We start from the raw sequence: 17,244 nt of genomic DNA, 5'->3' as shown, positions 1-17,244 counted from the left end.
CTTACTTACTTGTCATGTTCTCAGTAAGAAGACTTCCAGTTTTAACTTGTTTTTGAAAACTAACCCATTGCTATCTATAGTCATGTTCAAAGCTATGAAAGGGGACACAGCACCCAGGTGCACGCAGGACCCAATCATCCTCCTGGAAACAGCATGTACTGCCGGTCATGGTCTTTATCAGGTTTGTTGTAGGTTTTTGTTTGGTTGGGTTTTTTCTTTTCTTTTTTCTTGAGACAAAGTTTATACAGCTCAGGCAGTACTCAAACTCGCTGTGTAGCCAAGACTGGCCTTGAATTCCTGATACCTCTGGTGCTGGGTTACAGGTATACTCCACTCCACTCAGCATATTTGTTTGATTTGTGAGACACAATCTCCTGTAGCCCAAGCTGGTTTTCATCTCCACAAGTAGCTAAGGATAACTTTGAACTCCTACCCCTGACTCTGCTAGGATAGCGGGCATGCACCACTCTGTCCAGCTTCGGTATGGTTTTAAAGGCATTGCTAACTGTATGGTGCAGCCTTTCTTATCAAGAGTTGTATCTGGTTTTATGCATTTTGAGGCTATGTAGGAGATGCATTGTAGGATCAAGTGTGCTGGAACATCTATGTCTGCTTTACTCAAAGGGTCTCACTTGTTTGAAACATCATGAGATACCCCATACATATTGTCTTATGTGTCGGTTTTAAACACGAAATTTACTTATTTTAGTTCAATTTAAGAATCTGTGCTATCCTGGAGAGATGACTCAGGAGTTAAAAGTACTGACTACTCTCCCAGAGGACCCAGGTTCCATTTCTAGAACCCACTTGGTGGCTCACAACCATCTGTAATTCGAGTTCCAGGGGATCTGATGTCCTCTTCTGGCCTCTGTGGGCACCAGACATACATGCAAGCAAAATACCCCTACACATAAAATAAAAATACTTTTATTTATTTATTTATTTGGTTTTTTTGGATTTAGTTTTTCGAGACAGGGTTTCTCTGTATAGCCCTAGCTGTCCTGGAACTCACTCTGTAGACTAGGCTGGCCTCGAACTCAGAAATCCACCTGCCTCTGCCTCCCAGAGTGCTGGGATTACAGGCGTGCGCCACCACCGCCGAAAAAGAGTCTGTTTCTAATACTCAAAAGACTCCTTTTCAGGGATTACAGAGACCATTGAGCACTTTCATATAACTTAACATAGGAAGTCTTGACTTATAAGTGTTTTGTTGATTCAGCAAATATTTTGGCTCCTTTGTGTTAGATGACAGTGCAGCTTTGGGTGTGGTTATGCTAGGGAGGGCAAAAATTCTCATATCTCTGTATTAGTTGGGTAATGGGGGAAGTCAGTTGTTAACACCTGAATTTGGACATTCTATAAAAGAGCAGAGCCAGCAAATGATCCTGAAAACGGCCGAAGCACAGTGGATGGGTTTGCGTGGGTTTGTTAGGACCTTGGTTGAGAGCAAGCTGATGGAGGGTTTAAAGGAATAAGAATCTCGTTTCTGACGCTTGCTGTGTTTGTTGGAACCTTGTCATCTTTTTCTTTTTTTTTTAATTTTAAAAAACATTTTTATTCTCTCCCTCTCTCTCTCTCTCTCTCTCTCTCTCTCTCTCTCTCTCTCTCTCTCTGTGTGTGTGTGTGTGTGTATAAAAGAGTCAAAGAGTTATAAACAGCTATCAGTAGCTATGTGGATACTTGGAACCAAACCCAGGGCCTACCCAAGAGCAAGTACTAAACCACTGAGCATCTCTCCAACCCTTTCTGTTTCTCTTGGGATAAGTTGTCTCGCTGCTCAGACCATCCTCAGTCATGGGGTGATGGTGCCTCAGGACTGGATCACTAGCATTCCCTGCTTTGCTCTCTAATCTTTTTTTTTTTTTTTTTTTGTAAACCATGGTTTGAACCTAGGGCCTTACACATGCTAGGCAAGTGTTCTACCATTGAGCCAAACATCCCCCCACCCCCTTTTTGAGACAAGGTCTTACTATATAGCCTGGCTGGCCTGGAACTATGTAGACCAAACTGGCTTAGAACTCACAAGGATGGGTCTGCCTGTCTTAGCCTGTGGAGTGCTTAGATTAAAAGTGTGTGCCTGCCAGGCGGTGGTGGCGCACGCCTGTAATCCCAACACTCTGGGAGGCAGAGGCAGGTGGATTTCTGAGTTCGAGGCCAGCCTGGTCTACAGAGTGAGTTCCAGGACAGCAGGGGCTATACAGAGAAACCCTGTCTCCAAAAAACCAAATCCAAAAAAAAAAGTGTGTGCCACCATGCCCCACATTTTATTTTTAACCAAGTCAAGTTTAAGAAACATTTAGTATCATAAATCATGGTGGTACATGCCTGTAATCCCAGAATTTGGGAGATTAGAAGTAGGAGGAGAATCAAGAGTTCATGTAATTCCATGGCTACATAGTGACTTTGAAGCTGGCTTGAGCTAAATGAAAACCTATGTCAGACAAACAAAAACCACCACAAGGGAGCTGGAGAGAGAGCCCTTGCTGCTTTTGTAGAGGACACAGGGATTCTGTTCCCAGCACCCTCATGACACACGTGGTGACTCATAACTCCAGATCCAGATCTAATGCCCTCTTCTGGCTTCTATGGTCACCAAACATGCATGTGGTGCACATACACACATACATACAGGCAAAAATACTCATACACATAACATAACAATAAGTAAATTTTTAAAAATCCTCCCTGTGTTAATATGGGCATGTGTTATAGCTGCTCTGGAAAGCTGTTTGACCATGAGGTCCAGGAGGTTGCCGAGGTTCATTCTTAGGGAGCTGAGTCATATCTATGTGAGATGTAGGTATGTTCCCAGCCTGTTCAACAGAGAAGAACCACATCTTCAGAACAGATGCAGCGTGTGCTGTGACCATATAATGTAAGGTTGCACTAAGGAGAGAAGTTGTGACTTATGCTGAACCAGAGGTAGACCTGACAAGATGACAAGGGCAATAGGCCCATCACTGGAGACAATATATAACTTATACTTCATTTGCATTAACTGTTTAGAATCAGCAAATTGGTAGAGGCCAGTGATGGGATAGGGTACCAGGCAGGACAGTGAGTCACTGCAGTTGCATATGGGGTTTCTGTTTTCCCCCTTTGAGGCAGGGTCTCTTGTAGCTCAAACTGGCTCTGTAGTAAGACTGATCTTGAACTTCTGGGATTACAATCAGAGCCACCACATCTGCTTTGAGTGGCGCCAGGGATCAAACCCAGGGCTTCATTCGAGGTAATTAAGCATTCTGTCAACTAAGCTACATTCTTAGCCCTCTTTGTTGTTTGTTGGTTAAAGGTTGGTTGGTTGGTTGGTTGGTTGGTTGGTTGGTTGGTTCTTGGGTTGGGTTGGGTTGGTTCTGTTTGGTTTTTTGAGACAGGGTTTCTCTGTGTAACAGCTGTGGCTGTCCTGAAACTTGCTTTGTAGACCAGGCTGGCCTCAGACTCATAGAGATCCACCTGCATCTGTCTCCTAAATGCTGAGGTTAAAGGCATGTGCCACCATGCCTAGCTGTTTTTTGGGGTTTTTTTGTTTTGTTTTAGAAGATCTCACTGTATGATCTAGGCTGGCATCAAACTGTTGATTCTCCCAAGAGCTTATACTACAGTAATAAGAGATTTCTTCTTGAGGAAAATGTTCTGGAATTAGACACTAGTAATGGTTGCATGACTGTTTTCAGTATGCCAAAAATAATGGGATCCTACACAATTAGCAATGACTATTGACAGTCAGTGAAACTGTTAAACACCATCAGAGCCAGCTAGCCATGCCCAGGTATCATCAGCCACAAGGTTGATGGGTGTAGACAGTCCCAGGGGACCCGTGGGTGCAGGTCACTCCGGGTAGGAAAAAAAGTGGCTGCTGTTTGTATTGCCAGTTTGCTTTGCGAGTCTTTGTTTTGGACTACACAGGAAACTCTTCCTTCTCAGCTCTAGCTGGCCTCGGTGGGGAGCATTTGTTGAGCACCATTTTCTTTGGTGCCTCTGTGGCTCCATCATGCTGGTATGACTGTCTTTTGGCAGCAGTCTTGGCTGCCACCTTTTAAAACAGGTAGCTACACACTCTGAACTTACTTTTTTCTATTTTAAAGAAAGGTAATCTGCAGGGTTTTGTTTTGTTTTGTATTTTATTTGATTAGAGGTCTCATGCAGCTCAAACTGTACCAACTGAGCTATATCTCTAGCCAGTTTATTATTTTATTTTTATTTATTTTGAGAGGATCTTAATGTGTAACTCTTGCAAGTCTGGAACTTGCTACACTGACCAGGCTGGCCTTGAACTCTTAGAGATCCACTTGCCTCTGCCTCCTGGGCTGGGATTACGAACTGTACCACTATGCTTGGCCAGTTTACAGATTTTAAAAGAAAAAAGTTCCCACATGTTGTTGTTGTTGTGGTTTATGGGGGGTGGCTTAAGCCTAGAGCCTGGCATGTTAGGCAAGTGTTCTCCACTAAGTTACAGCTACAGCTCTGACATCACCATGCTTCTCATGTGCTCTCACTAGTGAGACGGAGCACTTGTAGTATCTTTTAGATGAACCAGTTAGCATTAATAGTTGTTTTATTCTATAAAATATGTCTTATATTAAATTTTAAATGTAATAATTGACTTCCTAGCACATGCAAAGTTTTAGGTCCAGTTTTGAGCCCTGGATGGCTAGTAATAACCCCAGAATTATATTTATATGCTTTCAAATATCTAAAACTCAAAGGAAGGTCAGTTTTAATGTTCTGTTTTTCAGTGATGTGTTGGCATTGCCCATTTTCAAGCAAGAAGATTCCAGCCTTTCCTTGGAAGATGAGGCCAAGCACCCCCCCTTCCAATATGTAATGTGTGCTGCAACTTCACCAGCCGTGAAACTACACGATGAGACACTTACTTACTTGAACCAAGGTTAGTATACTTTGTCATATATTGACATATAAAATTTTACAAAAATCTTAAAGAAATATTTTGATATTGTAACTTACAGTGCTATTGATAATTAAAATGAAGTTCCAAGCTTAGCAAATACTGTAGGAAGTTTTCTTTGTGCCAACAGTGTTATCCATGAATATCCCTTTTATGCAGTTTGTAGTTCTTTTCCTGTCATTAAATGGATTCTTTATTCATTGAACAATAGGTTTTAGGCTTTTTATTTATGGTTAATATTTCCAAATATGGAAGGGACCTGAGCCTTTGGCTCATGATTTTTTTGTGTTTTTTTTGTTGTTGTTGTTGTTGTTGTTTTTTTGTTTTGTTTTTTCAAGACAAGGTTTCTCTGTGTAGCCCTGGCTGTCCTGGAACTCACTTTATAAACCAGGCTGGCCTTGAACTCAGAAATCCGTTTGCCTCTGCCTCCCAAGTGCTGAGATTAAAGGCGTGCGCCACCACGCCAGGCTGGCTCATGAAAAGTGTAGCACTTGGAAGGCAGAGGCAGGCATATCTCTGAGTCTGAGGCCACTCTTGTCTACATTGAGTTCCAGAGCTACAGAGTGAGACCCTGTCTCTAAAAAAAAAAAAAAAAGTTGAAGAATGACTTGTAATTTCCCTCAATAAGGAGCTTAGAATCCTGAGACTTCCTTTATCTTAAGACAGTAGTCCTGTCTGAGGCACACCTCACTTTGCTTTTAATATATAGAAGTTATTTGGGGTTCATTTATCGGAGATTTAACTAACTTTCCAATTATTTTATTTAGTAATTAGTGTAGGACTTAAATTTTTCAGATGTGACTACATGGGGTGAGGATATTCATTTTAACCTTGTTTATTCTGTGGCTGACTGTAATGAGAGTTGCTTAGGCACTGACGAAGACATAGTTAGTTCTTAGCTACTTCAGTAAGAGGTATTGTGTGTGTGTTGTTGAGGGGCTTGGGATCCAACTCAGGGCTCCAGGTGGGTAAGGCAAGTGCTGACCCCATACCAGACCCACTAAGAGCTTTTCTGGGACAAGATCTTGTTCCAAGGGGAAGTTCTGAATACATTTGTAGTCCTGCCCAGCCAGTTACTTGTGCTTTCAAAACAGGGCAGTGCTTTCAGAGTTGCAGGAGGCTGAAAGTGAGGTCCCAGTTCCTAGTAGGTTGGGGCAGGACCTAAGAACTTTGCACTCCTCTTTCTCCTCTCCCCTCCCCTTCTTACCTCTCTTTTCTTTTGAGACAAGGTCTCTGACTGACCTGGAGCTCACAGAGGCCCACCTGCCAAGTACTGAGACTAAAGGTTAAATTTAGGTGAGGCTGCTGCTGTCTTGGGGACCACATTGCCCCCCCCCCCCATTCATGTTCCCATCCACTTTTTGAAATGATGTCTTACTGTATGTCTTAGGTTTTCTATTGCCATGAAAAGACACCATAATCAAGACAATTCTTTTTTTTTTTTTTAAGATTTATTTATTATGTATACAGCATTATTCCTGCATGTATGCCTACCTGCCCAGAAAGGCCCTCTCATGGCAACGTTTTTTGTTTGTTTGTTTGGATTTGGTTTTTTGGAGACAGGGTTTCTGTGTATAACCCTGGCTGTCCTGGAACTCACTCTGTAGACCAGGCTGGCCTCGAACTCAGAAATCCACCTGCTTCTGCCTCCCAGAGTGCTGGGATTACAGGCGTGCCCCACAACTACCCGGTGGCAACTCTTATAAAGGAAAACATTTAATTGGGGCTGCCTTACAGTTTCAGAGGTTTAGTCCATTACTGTGATGGTGGGAAACATGGCAAAGTGAAGGCAGACATGATGCTGGAGAAGGAGACAAGAGTTCTGCATTTTGATCCACAGGCAGCAGAAGACTGCCACACTAGGCCTAGCTTGAGCATCCGGGACTTCAGTACCCTCCTCTACAATGACATACTTCCTCCAGCAAAGCCACACCTCTTAATGCCACTCTCTATGGACCAAACATTCAAACACATGAGTCTATAGGGCCATTTGTATTCAGTCCACCACACTGTATATCCCTTACTATCCTTGGAACTCACTGTTTAGTCCCAGCCAGCCTTGATCTCACAGAGATGTGCCCGCCTCTGCCTCAGTTGCTGGGATTAAAACTGTGCCACCATGCCACTCAGAGTTTACTATTGTCATCATTATTTTTATTATTATTATTAATTATTATTACATTGAATATTTGGGAAAATTACACTTTCCTTGACTTGTGTTTGTCTGTCTGCTGGGGATCAACCCTGGCCTCATGTATATGGAGCAGTGCTCCATGGTCCAGCGCCGCTTGTTGAAGCGCAGACTGGGAGCCCAGGTGGCAGGTCTCCAGAGCCAGTGCTCTGGTTCACTATCTACTAGGAATGGCCCTTAGGCTCGCCGTTCCCCACCGCCTAGAGATAGTCATTAGGACTGCACCTGTGAGTAACAAGGAAGAGGAATCTGTAGATAATTTAGGTAGCAGAAGTTGTTAAAAATTCTTAATTGGGTGGGAGGAGTGTTGTTTTCAAACTAGGAGTATAGAGTTTAAAATCTGTGTATTTGCTTGGTTATGTCTGAGCAGACATTTGTATGCAGAGTTAGGTCTCCAACTTTGCACCCTAGAGTAAAAACTAGTCCAATTTGGAGTAACTGGTTCTCCTTTGAGCAGGGTCTGACTTGAGTAGATGACTCTTCGCCTTGGGCTGAGTGTTTGGAAGGGGATGTTTATGAGCCTGCTCCTCCTTACTGTGCTGTGGATTAGCTCCTTGTAGCCACTGGGGCATCACCTCAGTCTGCAAGCCAAATACCTTTCTCCTAGTTTCTTTCAAAATATTGTTCATTTAGAGTTAAATTCTACTCAGAAAACATTCTGCTATGAATAGTAATTAACCAGTATTAGCTACTTGGCAAATAGGTCTTAAGCTCTAGGATCTAATAGCACATTTGTTGACTTAAATTTCTATTAAAATATTGTACACTTTAGAAAAAAATAAAGTTTTAACTTACTTTTGTTTTATTCTATAGTAGATTTCCTGTTGTCTAGTTTTGCTTCTTGTTATTAAAAGTCAGTACTATAGAAATGAGAGGTTGGGACTTAGGCAGCATAGCAGGTAAGAGAGCACTTGCTGTTCCTCCCCATCCTCACCCCACTCCCACACCCATGAGGTGAGGCCTCAGTTGTATGGTTCTGACTGCCCTGCAACTATGTAGACCAGGCTGGTCTCAAATTCAGAGATCCCCTGCCTCTGCCTCCCATGTACTCCGATTAAAAACATTGAATACTCAGCCTTGTTGGGTAGCACATGCCTTTAGTCCCTGCATATGGGAGGGCTTGGTGGGATGAACTACATTCCCTCCCTTGGAATTTAAAATAGGCTGGGTGAAAACTCCTGCCTCAGGCTGGAATTACATGCACATAGTACCAAGTCCAGTTCACCAGCCCTTGAAAAGCTCACTCCTGGTTTGGGAGAATAAATGGAATTTTTGCCCAAGAGCAGCAACTCTTGATCTGTCTGTGGGAAGGCATCCACTGTCAGCTTCACAGTTTCTTAGGTGGACCATGAAACATCAAGCAGAGGAACTGAGGTGCCAGGGCTCCCCTGCTCTTATTCTGTCAGTCATGGACTTCAAGTTTCTGAGGATCATGAAGTAATCCCAATGGGATAAGTTTCCTTTTGTCCATGAACCAAATGAGCGCTGCTTCTCCTCTCACCGCTTTCCCTGGGTGACTCCAAGAGGGTGAGCCCTCTGTTTTTATGTTTGCTCCTTCAGTGACCTTGTGCAAATGGCCTCACCTAACAACTGTAGCCAGAAAAGCCCTGTCAGCCTGTCCAGCCCCATCTCTTCCTGTAGCTCCAGATTTTAAGTTAACGTATCAATATGGATGCCTCCTGGTCTCTGACTTAATCCCTTTAAGTCCTGATCTGCTGTGGGACTGCTCCTTGCTGTCTTCACCACCCTGGGGCTGGCAGCTGTTCCTGACCAGTACTTTGAAGCAGTTCTGCGCTCTCCTCTTGAAGTTTACATCAGAAAGCAGAAAACAGTGTCTCCAGGGAGAGACCACTGCTTCTAAACTCTGCTATTAGCAAACAGAAATACAGCTAGTAGCCTCACCAATTCAGACTAAGGTGAGCAGTGGTCTGTGTTTATTTCATGGAGGCTGACTTTCTCCTTTGGGTCTTAAATTAGCACATACCCCCCACCCCACCTTCCCAAGACGTGGGTTTCTCTGTGTAGCCCTGACTGTCCAGGAACTCATTCTGTAGACTTGGCTGGCCTCTAACTCAGAGATCCACCTGCTCTGCCTCTGCAGTGCTGGGATTAAAGGTGTATGCCACCACACCCAGCTTTGTGAGCACTTCTTAAGTATTGGACAGACAGCCCTTTGACAAAAATACAAGTTAAAATAGTCCTTCTCTTGAATTTTTGTTAGAATTCCACAACCCAAAAGTTTGGAATTTAACATATTGAGAGGTGTACGCGGGTTGCTTTCTAGAGGAATATTTACAGCTTGCCATTGTATAAAGTCATTCCTTGCCACTTGACTTTGTTGTTTCTAAGTTGGTTTTTTTTTGTTTTTTGTTTTTTGTTTTTTGTTTTTTGTTTTTGTTTTTGTTTTTGTTTTTTTGGATTTGGTTTTTTGAAGACAGGGTTTCTCTGTGTAGCCCTGGCTGACCTAGAACTCACTCTGTAGACCAGGCTGGCCTCGAATTGAGAAATCCGCCTGCCTCTGCCTCCCAGAGTGCTGGGATTACAGGTGTGTGCCACCACCGCCCGGCTCACCACTTGACTTTTTCATGACAAGGTTTCACTATATATCTTAGGCTGGCCTGAGATTCTCAAGTCTTTCTTCATCTACTAGGGTATTGACTTGTAGTTAATCATTTTGATTAATTGGGTAACTAACACAAAGTTCTTGTGAGATTTGGTGTAACTTTAAGTGTGTACTGGTATTTTTCAAAACTGCATCCATGCTTTTTTAAAAATGTTTTGTTTTCAAAATTAAGATTTATTGTTACATTGCAGTCTGTGCCTCAGTTTAAAGTTCTAAAGCTTCTCCTGTCATAAGTGCTTTTATTATTTTTTCAATATGATGAACAAATTTTAAAATATTTCTTAACAATGTATTGTGCCGCTGGGCGTGGTGGCGCACGCCTGTAATCCCAGCACTTGGGAGGCAGAGGCAGGCGGATTTCTGAGTTCGAGGCCAGCCTGGTCTACAGAGTGAGTTCCAGGACAGCCAGGGCTACACAAAGAAACCCTGTCTCGAAAAACCAATAATAATAATAATAATAATAATAATGTATTGTGACTAGTTAGTTGGTTTTTGTTTCTACTAGTAATTTGTAGTAAATTTGGATAGTAATTTGACTGTTTTGATACCCTTTTGCTGATAACTGTAATCTCTAGTCCTCAGCCTTCCTAACGCTGCAACCCTTTAGTACAGTTCCTCATGTGTGATCCCAACCATAAAATTTATTTTGTTGCTACTTCATAACTGTCAGTTTGCCACTGTAATGTAAATATCTGATATGAGACCCCGGTGGGGGGGTCTCGACCCATGCTTTTAGAACTGCTGATCTAGAGCCTCCTTTACATTTTTTTTTATAGGCCCACAGGAATGATATGGTATTGGTAGTTAAGTCTCTAGTTCAGCAGGTACTAGAAAACAGTCATCAGTTTATACCAAATTACATTGTCATTTTTGTTAATAACAACCCAGAGGTAGTATTTCTTCTTAATTTTGGGTACATATAATGTATATGTGTGTTACTTTGTTGGGGTAGGTAGTGTGGGTGTGAGTGCTGTTGACCCCCGAGCTAGCTAGCATTAGGGGAGGTTGTAAGTACCTAACCTGGACAGGGGATCAAAAGCAATAAGTGCCCTCTCCATAACACTGAGCTGTGTCTCAGCTCCTCGTGGTTAACTTTTTTTTTTTTTTTGCATCAACAGCTTATTCCTAATTTTCTAAATTAGACCAGTATTTAGAAAGTAAGTGTGTGTGTGTGTGTGTGTGTGTGTGTGTGTGTGTGTGTGTGTATGTGTCTGTTGTCTATACAAATGAAGCAGTGGACAAATGTGGCTTGTATTCAATAACACAGAGACAGGCTTCCAGATTAAAATTGGTCTTGGTCTATATGGTCTATACAAAAAGTGGTTTGTTCATGTTTGTAGTACCATCTATTGTCACCCCTAGATTGGAAACAACACAAAATATACACCACTTAATGAGTGAATGAACAAAATTTAATCTATGTAATAGAATATTTTCTGGCAATAAAATAGAAAAATGTTACATTTAAGTGAAAGAACCCAATCTCCCAAACCTTACAAACCTGTTTTTGTTTATACAAATGTCGCTACTAGTCAAGTCCCTAAGAAATAGATAGATTAGTGATTGTCTAGGGGTTTAGGGGACGGAGGGGAGCATTGGTGATCCTACTGGGTGTGGGTTTATGTTTAAGATAATGAAAATGCTCTAAAGTTGGAAGGAGTGATAGTTGTGCAGCTCTGGCCATATTTAAAATCCCATAAATTATAACTTAAAAAGTAACTTTGATGGTATAAATTAATACCTCAGAAAAGCAGAAACTTGATCTCAGGTAGGAGTTGAGTAGAGTGGCAGGTGAACGTGGACTGAGAGATGGCCCCATGGGTGATTAGAACAGACTGCTGTGATTTCTAGAGAAAGATCAACTGGAATTTGGTTCTAGGGCACGCTGACAAATTAATGTCATGTAGTTTTGTATTGTGAGGGACAGTTGGATTATGTAGAGTGCAGTAGTGATCTTTACATGGATTGTTTTTGATACATAATTTTTTTAAATTAGGCCAGTCTTATGAAATTCGGATGCTGGATAATCGCAAAATGGGAGATATGCCTGAGATCAGTGGGAAGTTGGTAAAGGTAAGGACAGTCTGTTTTAATTTGTAATAGATACTGTGGTGTTTGAATAAAGTGGCTATTTTCATGCAAGAGAGTTCTTTGGTTCTTTTTAAAATGCATGTTTATCTTGTGCACAGGCCACTGCCACAGCACACCATTGGAGGCTGGAGGGAGCTGGCTCTCTGCTTCCAGCACGTGTGCTCTGGAACTTGTACCTTATCCTCTGAGCCACTGCTACAAGCTTTTTTTATAAAAAAAAATCAAGTTTGGGCTTTTTAGGCTGTATTTTTTTAAGATTTATCTACTTATTATATGTATGTATATTTATTATATGTAAGACTGTAGTTGTCTTCAGACACACCAGCAGAGGGCATCAGATCTCATTACAGATGGTTGTGAGCCACCATATGGTTGCTGGGATTTGAATTCAGGTTGTTCAGAAGAGCAGTCGGTGGGTGCTCTTAAGCTGAGCCATCTCCCTAGGCTGTATTTTTATGTGTGAAATGGAAACTACAGTTGTTGGGAACCAGAAGGCAGTAGAGAAGTTAACTTAGGTATGCAGAGCAAACCCATCACCACAGCTAATCCCAGACTCTTTAAAGATTTATTATTAGGGGGAGAGGAAGGGAGGAAGGGAGGGAGGGAGAGAGAGCGCATGCGCACATGACATGTAGAGGGATGCACATGCCATATGTGGAGGCCAGAGGATAACTTGCAAATTTGTCTTTGCTTCCATCTTTGCATTCTGGGGCTTGAGGCTGCCTTGTCGGGCTTGTTCTGCACTTCTATCTGATCAGCCCGAACCTCTAATTTGAAAATATATTAATTTTAAAACTTTCTAAAGATCTTTTATTTTGCCTTTTAAATGTTTCTGTAATATAACTTGGACTTTGTTTATCTACTAACATATCTAAATAAGGATGTCCATCATCCTACATAGAACAGATGTAACCTTGTCTGCTCAGCCTTGACTGCTACTCAGGCAGTCTTCATACTCTCACATACTTACACATACTCTCACATACTTACACATACTCTCACATGGGGCATGTAGGGTGAGTCCTAGCTTCTCTGCCTGAGCACAGGGCATGTTAAACATACCACAGCACTAGAGGCCATAAGTTTTGTAATAAGCTTATTGGAAGGGCATTCTTACACTGTCAGCAGGAGAGCTCAGCTCTCCTGTCATGTGTTGCCGTACCAGGGCTCTCACACAGCCAAATAATGTGTGCCACTGTCTCCAGTAATCATTCTTTAGAGGACATATGACTGTGTTTGTTTTTCTGTCACTGTGAAAATTAAATTTGATAACTGGAGCATGCTGCTTTTACCAAAAATATACAAGTATAAAAGGTTGAAATTTTATGATGGATTCTGTAATACAATTGATTCTGTAATATAATTTGATGTGTCCTATGTTGAGACCTTTAAAACAGGATCCAGAAATGGTGCACATGTGTTTTGGGACAGGGTCTCATTTGGTCCAGGCTGGTCTCATGTAGGCTGAAGATTGCCTTGAATTTCTGGTGTTTCTACCTCCACCTGTGAATGTTGGGATGATAGGTGAATACTACCATGCTGAGTGTATGTAGGCGCTTGGGAGTAAACCCACAGCTTCATGCATACTTTATCTCCAAGTCCCAAAACTTTTTTGTTTGGTTTTTGGTTTACTCTTAGTATTGAGGATTGGTTCTCGGGCTGCATGCATGGTAGGCAAACACTATCAGTGAGGGAAATTGCAGCTCCATTGGACTCTATCTTGTGAGTGAACAAGCCTTCTGGAGCTCCCTGTGCGGACCACACAGGCCTTAGACTTAGTCTTCCTGCCTTAGGGGTTCTAAGAGCAGAGTTGCTGGCTTGTGCTGTCAGGCCTGCCTTTTTAACTTTTGTATGGTAAACTTTAATCACATCTAGAAGTAGAGAGGAGGTACTGTGAATTAATTCACCTGTACCTTTTTCATGGTAGCAGTGTCTCTCAAGTTCTCAGAATAGATTCTCTTGTCAGTGTGAATAGTTACCAACAGCTTTCCAGTCTTAGTTTCACCTATATGCTCTGTTTTTAAAAGATCTTTTAAAGTGTGTGTGTGTGTGTGTGTGTGTGTGTGTGTGTGTGTGTGTGTGTGTGTGTGTTTTCTCAGCTGTCAGGAGATTCCTGTTAGTTAGCTCGAGTTACAGTTGGTTTTGAGCCTCCATATGGGTGTCAGAAACACAACTTGGGTCTTCACACAGAAGCAGGTCCTTCCTCAGCAGTCAGTACTAGCTGCTGAGCTGGATCTCCTGCCCTCCTGCCCTGTGTTCCTTGTGTGCATGTTGGGTTATGCAATTCACTAATTCATGGTTTCGGTTAAGTTATCATCTAAGACTGTTGACACTGATATGCATACCAAATGTCAGAATTGGATTTATCAGTGAGAAGTGGCATGGTTGGTTGGTTGGTTGGTTGGTTGGTTGGTTTGGTTTGGTTTTTGAGAAGAGATTTCTCTGTGTAATAGCTCTAGCCAACCTGGAACTCATTCTACACCAGACTGGCCTCAAACTCAGAGATCCTCCTGCCTTTCCCAAACCCCCATGCTGGGATTAAAAATAAGATCACCCTTCCTGGTTTAATGGGCTTTTTAAGGCAGTTACCTGATTGAGAAATAGCTAGTAGGTGAGACATGTTGAAAATAATTTCATCAAGCTAGTTAAAATACATATCAGATTAACTTGGAGAAAAAGGGTCATTTTAAGAGGTTTTATTTCCAGCTCACTATTCAGTTGGTAACATGTCTGATTTTTTTTTTCTGTTGCATGTGTTAGAATATATCCAATTATAGTCTGAGAGGTAGAATTAAAAACATAGATGATTATAGGATGAATTTATTGAAAAATCACATCTTTTACATTCTATTTATTGGCCTGTCATCTTTGACTCTACAGCTTAAATTTGGAGACACACAGCTGGGCAGTGGTGGCGCATGCCTTTAATCCCAGCACTTGGGAGGCAGAAGCAGGTGGATTTCTGAGTTGGAAGCCAGCCTTGTCTACAGAGTGAGTTCCAGGATAGCCAGGGCTACACAGAGAAAAAATTTTTTTTCTCAGAAAAAAAAAAATTTGGAGACACATGGTACTCATGTGCTGCGTTGTCGGGATTTTATGGAAGTTGTTAGTGTTGGCCATATTTGATGTGCTATCTCTCCTTGCTTTTTATTTGTGAATGTTGAGGTCCTACTTTGTATCCTAGTCTGGAATAAGACCTCTTTCTATAGCTCAGATGGCTTTGAAGTCAGTATGTAGCCTAGACTGACCTATGACCTGGGTTTCCAACTGCCTCAGCCTCCCAAGTGTTGAGAAAGCAGGACCTGGGCCTGTGTACCAGGATCTGTTCCCTTGGTCTTGGCTTAGTGGCTGTGCTCTGGTCTCTGCCCCATGGCCTTGGCTTGGTAGTTGGCCCCTTTATCTAGTGCTAGTTCTGTAGGTGAAGTCTCCTTTTACCCAGAACATTTAGTTCCTTCCTGTGCTCTTCTGTATCTTCCAGTCAAGCCACTCCCAGCATTACTACCCTTTGACTTTTTAGTTGGCCCGAGTGGCCTGGCACTCATTATATAGCTCAAGCCTTGGGCATGTCAGTGGGAGCTCTCACGCCGTCTCTACTTTCTCATATGTACAGGATTGGAGACGGGCTTGTTCAGATGCTAAGGATGGCCTTGGCCAGCTTCCCACCTAGTTAGGATTATAGGCCTGCATCACCAGGCCCTGCGAGAATGGTCCTCTTTGTAGCTGTATTGATTTGTATAACACATATAGTGTATGACACAATGTGTGTGTGTGGAAGTTAGAGGAAAAAAATTTTTTTATCATGGAAAATTTTATATAGATATAATAATGGTAGACATATACCCACCATTATGATGCCAATACCAATATAATAAAAGTATTCCTAAGTTGATTGAAAGTGGAATTATAAACATTTTCAGGTAAAATTGAAGATTTACATGGAAAATATTTCTGATAAAATTTAAGAAACATATAGAAAAACACGTTAAAACTGACTCATGGAAAATCATACAGATAAAATAGTAGATATAAAAAAACCTTTCTAAATTAATTGAAGGTGGAAATAGAAATATTTTGTGATTAAAATTAGAGATTTACATGGAAAATATTTCGGATAAAATAGAAGAAATTTATAGAAAACATGTTAAAAATGAACATCATTATGAAAAATAATGCAGATAAAATTACATAAAAAAATTACTAAATTAATTGAAAGAGGAATTACAAACTTTTTTTGATAAAATTGAAGACTTACATTTACAAATGATATAGTCGAGTTTTCCGAGTTTGGGGAAATTGCAGGGGTCAGCACACCCCAAGTGCAGTGGCTGAGCCTCGCCCTGGGAGACCCCTTCCTGATCATGGTGTCTCCTGCCAGGTAAGTACCTAGAGGAACATTTCATTGAGTCAGTTCTTTCTCCCCACCTTTATGTGAGTTCCCAAGATAGATCTTAGGTTATCTGGCAAGTACTTTACCCTCTGAACTATTTTACCAGCCTGTCCTTAAAGAAACCTAACCATTAGTGTTATTTTTGAGATAGTCCCTAGATTGCTGGACTTGGAGGCAGGAATCACTTCAGCTAGTATTAAGATTAATAGTTTACTGCTGTGTCTGGTTATCTATCTATATTTATAATTTTTTTCATCTTTTATAATTTGTTTAGGCAGTTGGTATTTTCTCATAGAAATCTAACTACTCACTAATTTCATGGTTGTATACATTGATTTTTGAATTATAATATTGAATTACTTTAAAATTACACATTTTAAATTTGGACATGATTTTTAGTTATAATGCCTAGTTACTAAGTACATATGCCATTAATCAGATATCCAAAAATAGACAAGTTCACAGGTAGAATTTTTCTTCTCTTGTTTTGGAAATATGATGTTACTATAGTAGTCTACGTTAGCTTTGAAATATGACCTAGGCTGGCCTCAAACTTGAAATAGTCCTCTAGCCTCAACCTTTAAAGTGCTGGCATTACAGGTGTGAGAGCCATGATGCCCAGCTAAACAGAAGGAGTATTTAAAGCACAATCTGGATCTGTATGCTCATCTACTATTGATTAATACGTAGTAATAGTAATAGTAGTAATAATAATAATAATCATGCTTCTGAGCAGTTGGGATGCTCACTCCCCCCCTTGTTTTACAGAGCATCATCAGGGTGGTGTTCCATGACAGACGGCTACAGTACACAGAGCATCAGCAGCTGGAAGGCTGGAAGTGGAATCGCCCAGGAGATAGGCTTCTCGATTTAGGTACAAGTGGCATTCAAAAGACCGTGGAAATGAAGGTGCTGTGTAGCTGTGCACTAACATAATTGGCATCTTGTCAGATTTAATGTTCGGATGAAGTTGGTGTTAGATCTGTGTTTTAAGAATTGTTTAATGGTAACGGAGTGAAGTAGCTTTGTGGTGCTAAAGTAACCTC

General features: G+C 41.4%; 1 protein-coding gene and 1 pseudogene across 7 annotated transcripts in view; one reads left to right on the top strand and one right to left on the bottom strand.

Annotated features, from left to right (window-relative positions):
* Ubp1 (upstream binding protein 1) overlaps window positions 1–17,244 on the top strand; it is a 47,307-nt gene that overhangs the window by 9,594 nt on the left and 20,469 nt on the right. For 6 of the 7 annotated variants that reach the window (XR_007978700.1, XM_052187079.1, XM_052187082.1 and 3 more), the window contains 3 exons: window positions 4,737–4,888; window positions 11,717–11,793; window positions 16,967–17,072. Coding sequence is in view for 6 of the 7 variants with exons in the window: in XM_052187079.1 (XP_052043039.1) it covers window positions 4,737–4,888; window positions 11,717–11,793; window positions 16,967–17,072 (335 nt within the window). In the remaining variant the exon portion in view is untranslated. Of the gene's footprint in view, window positions 1–90; window positions 182–4,736; window positions 4,889–11,716; window positions 11,794–16,966; window positions 17,073–17,244 lie in introns of those variants that run through there. The other variant, XM_052187080.1, reaches the window with a different exon arrangement.
* LOC127690283 (uncharacterized) lies at window positions 16,054–16,194 on the bottom strand (annotated as a pseudogene).

Source organism: Apodemus sylvaticus, chromosome 7, assembly GCF_947179515.1.
Source record: "Apodemus sylvaticus chromosome 7, mApoSyl1.1, whole genome shotgun sequence".
In the NCBI taxonomy this organism is placed as follows: Eukaryota; Metazoa; Chordata; class Mammalia; order Rodentia; family Muridae; genus Apodemus; species Apodemus sylvaticus.
The sequence above is the reverse complement of the archived record's forward strand: the minus strand, read 5'-3'. Positions and strand labels throughout refer to the sequence as shown.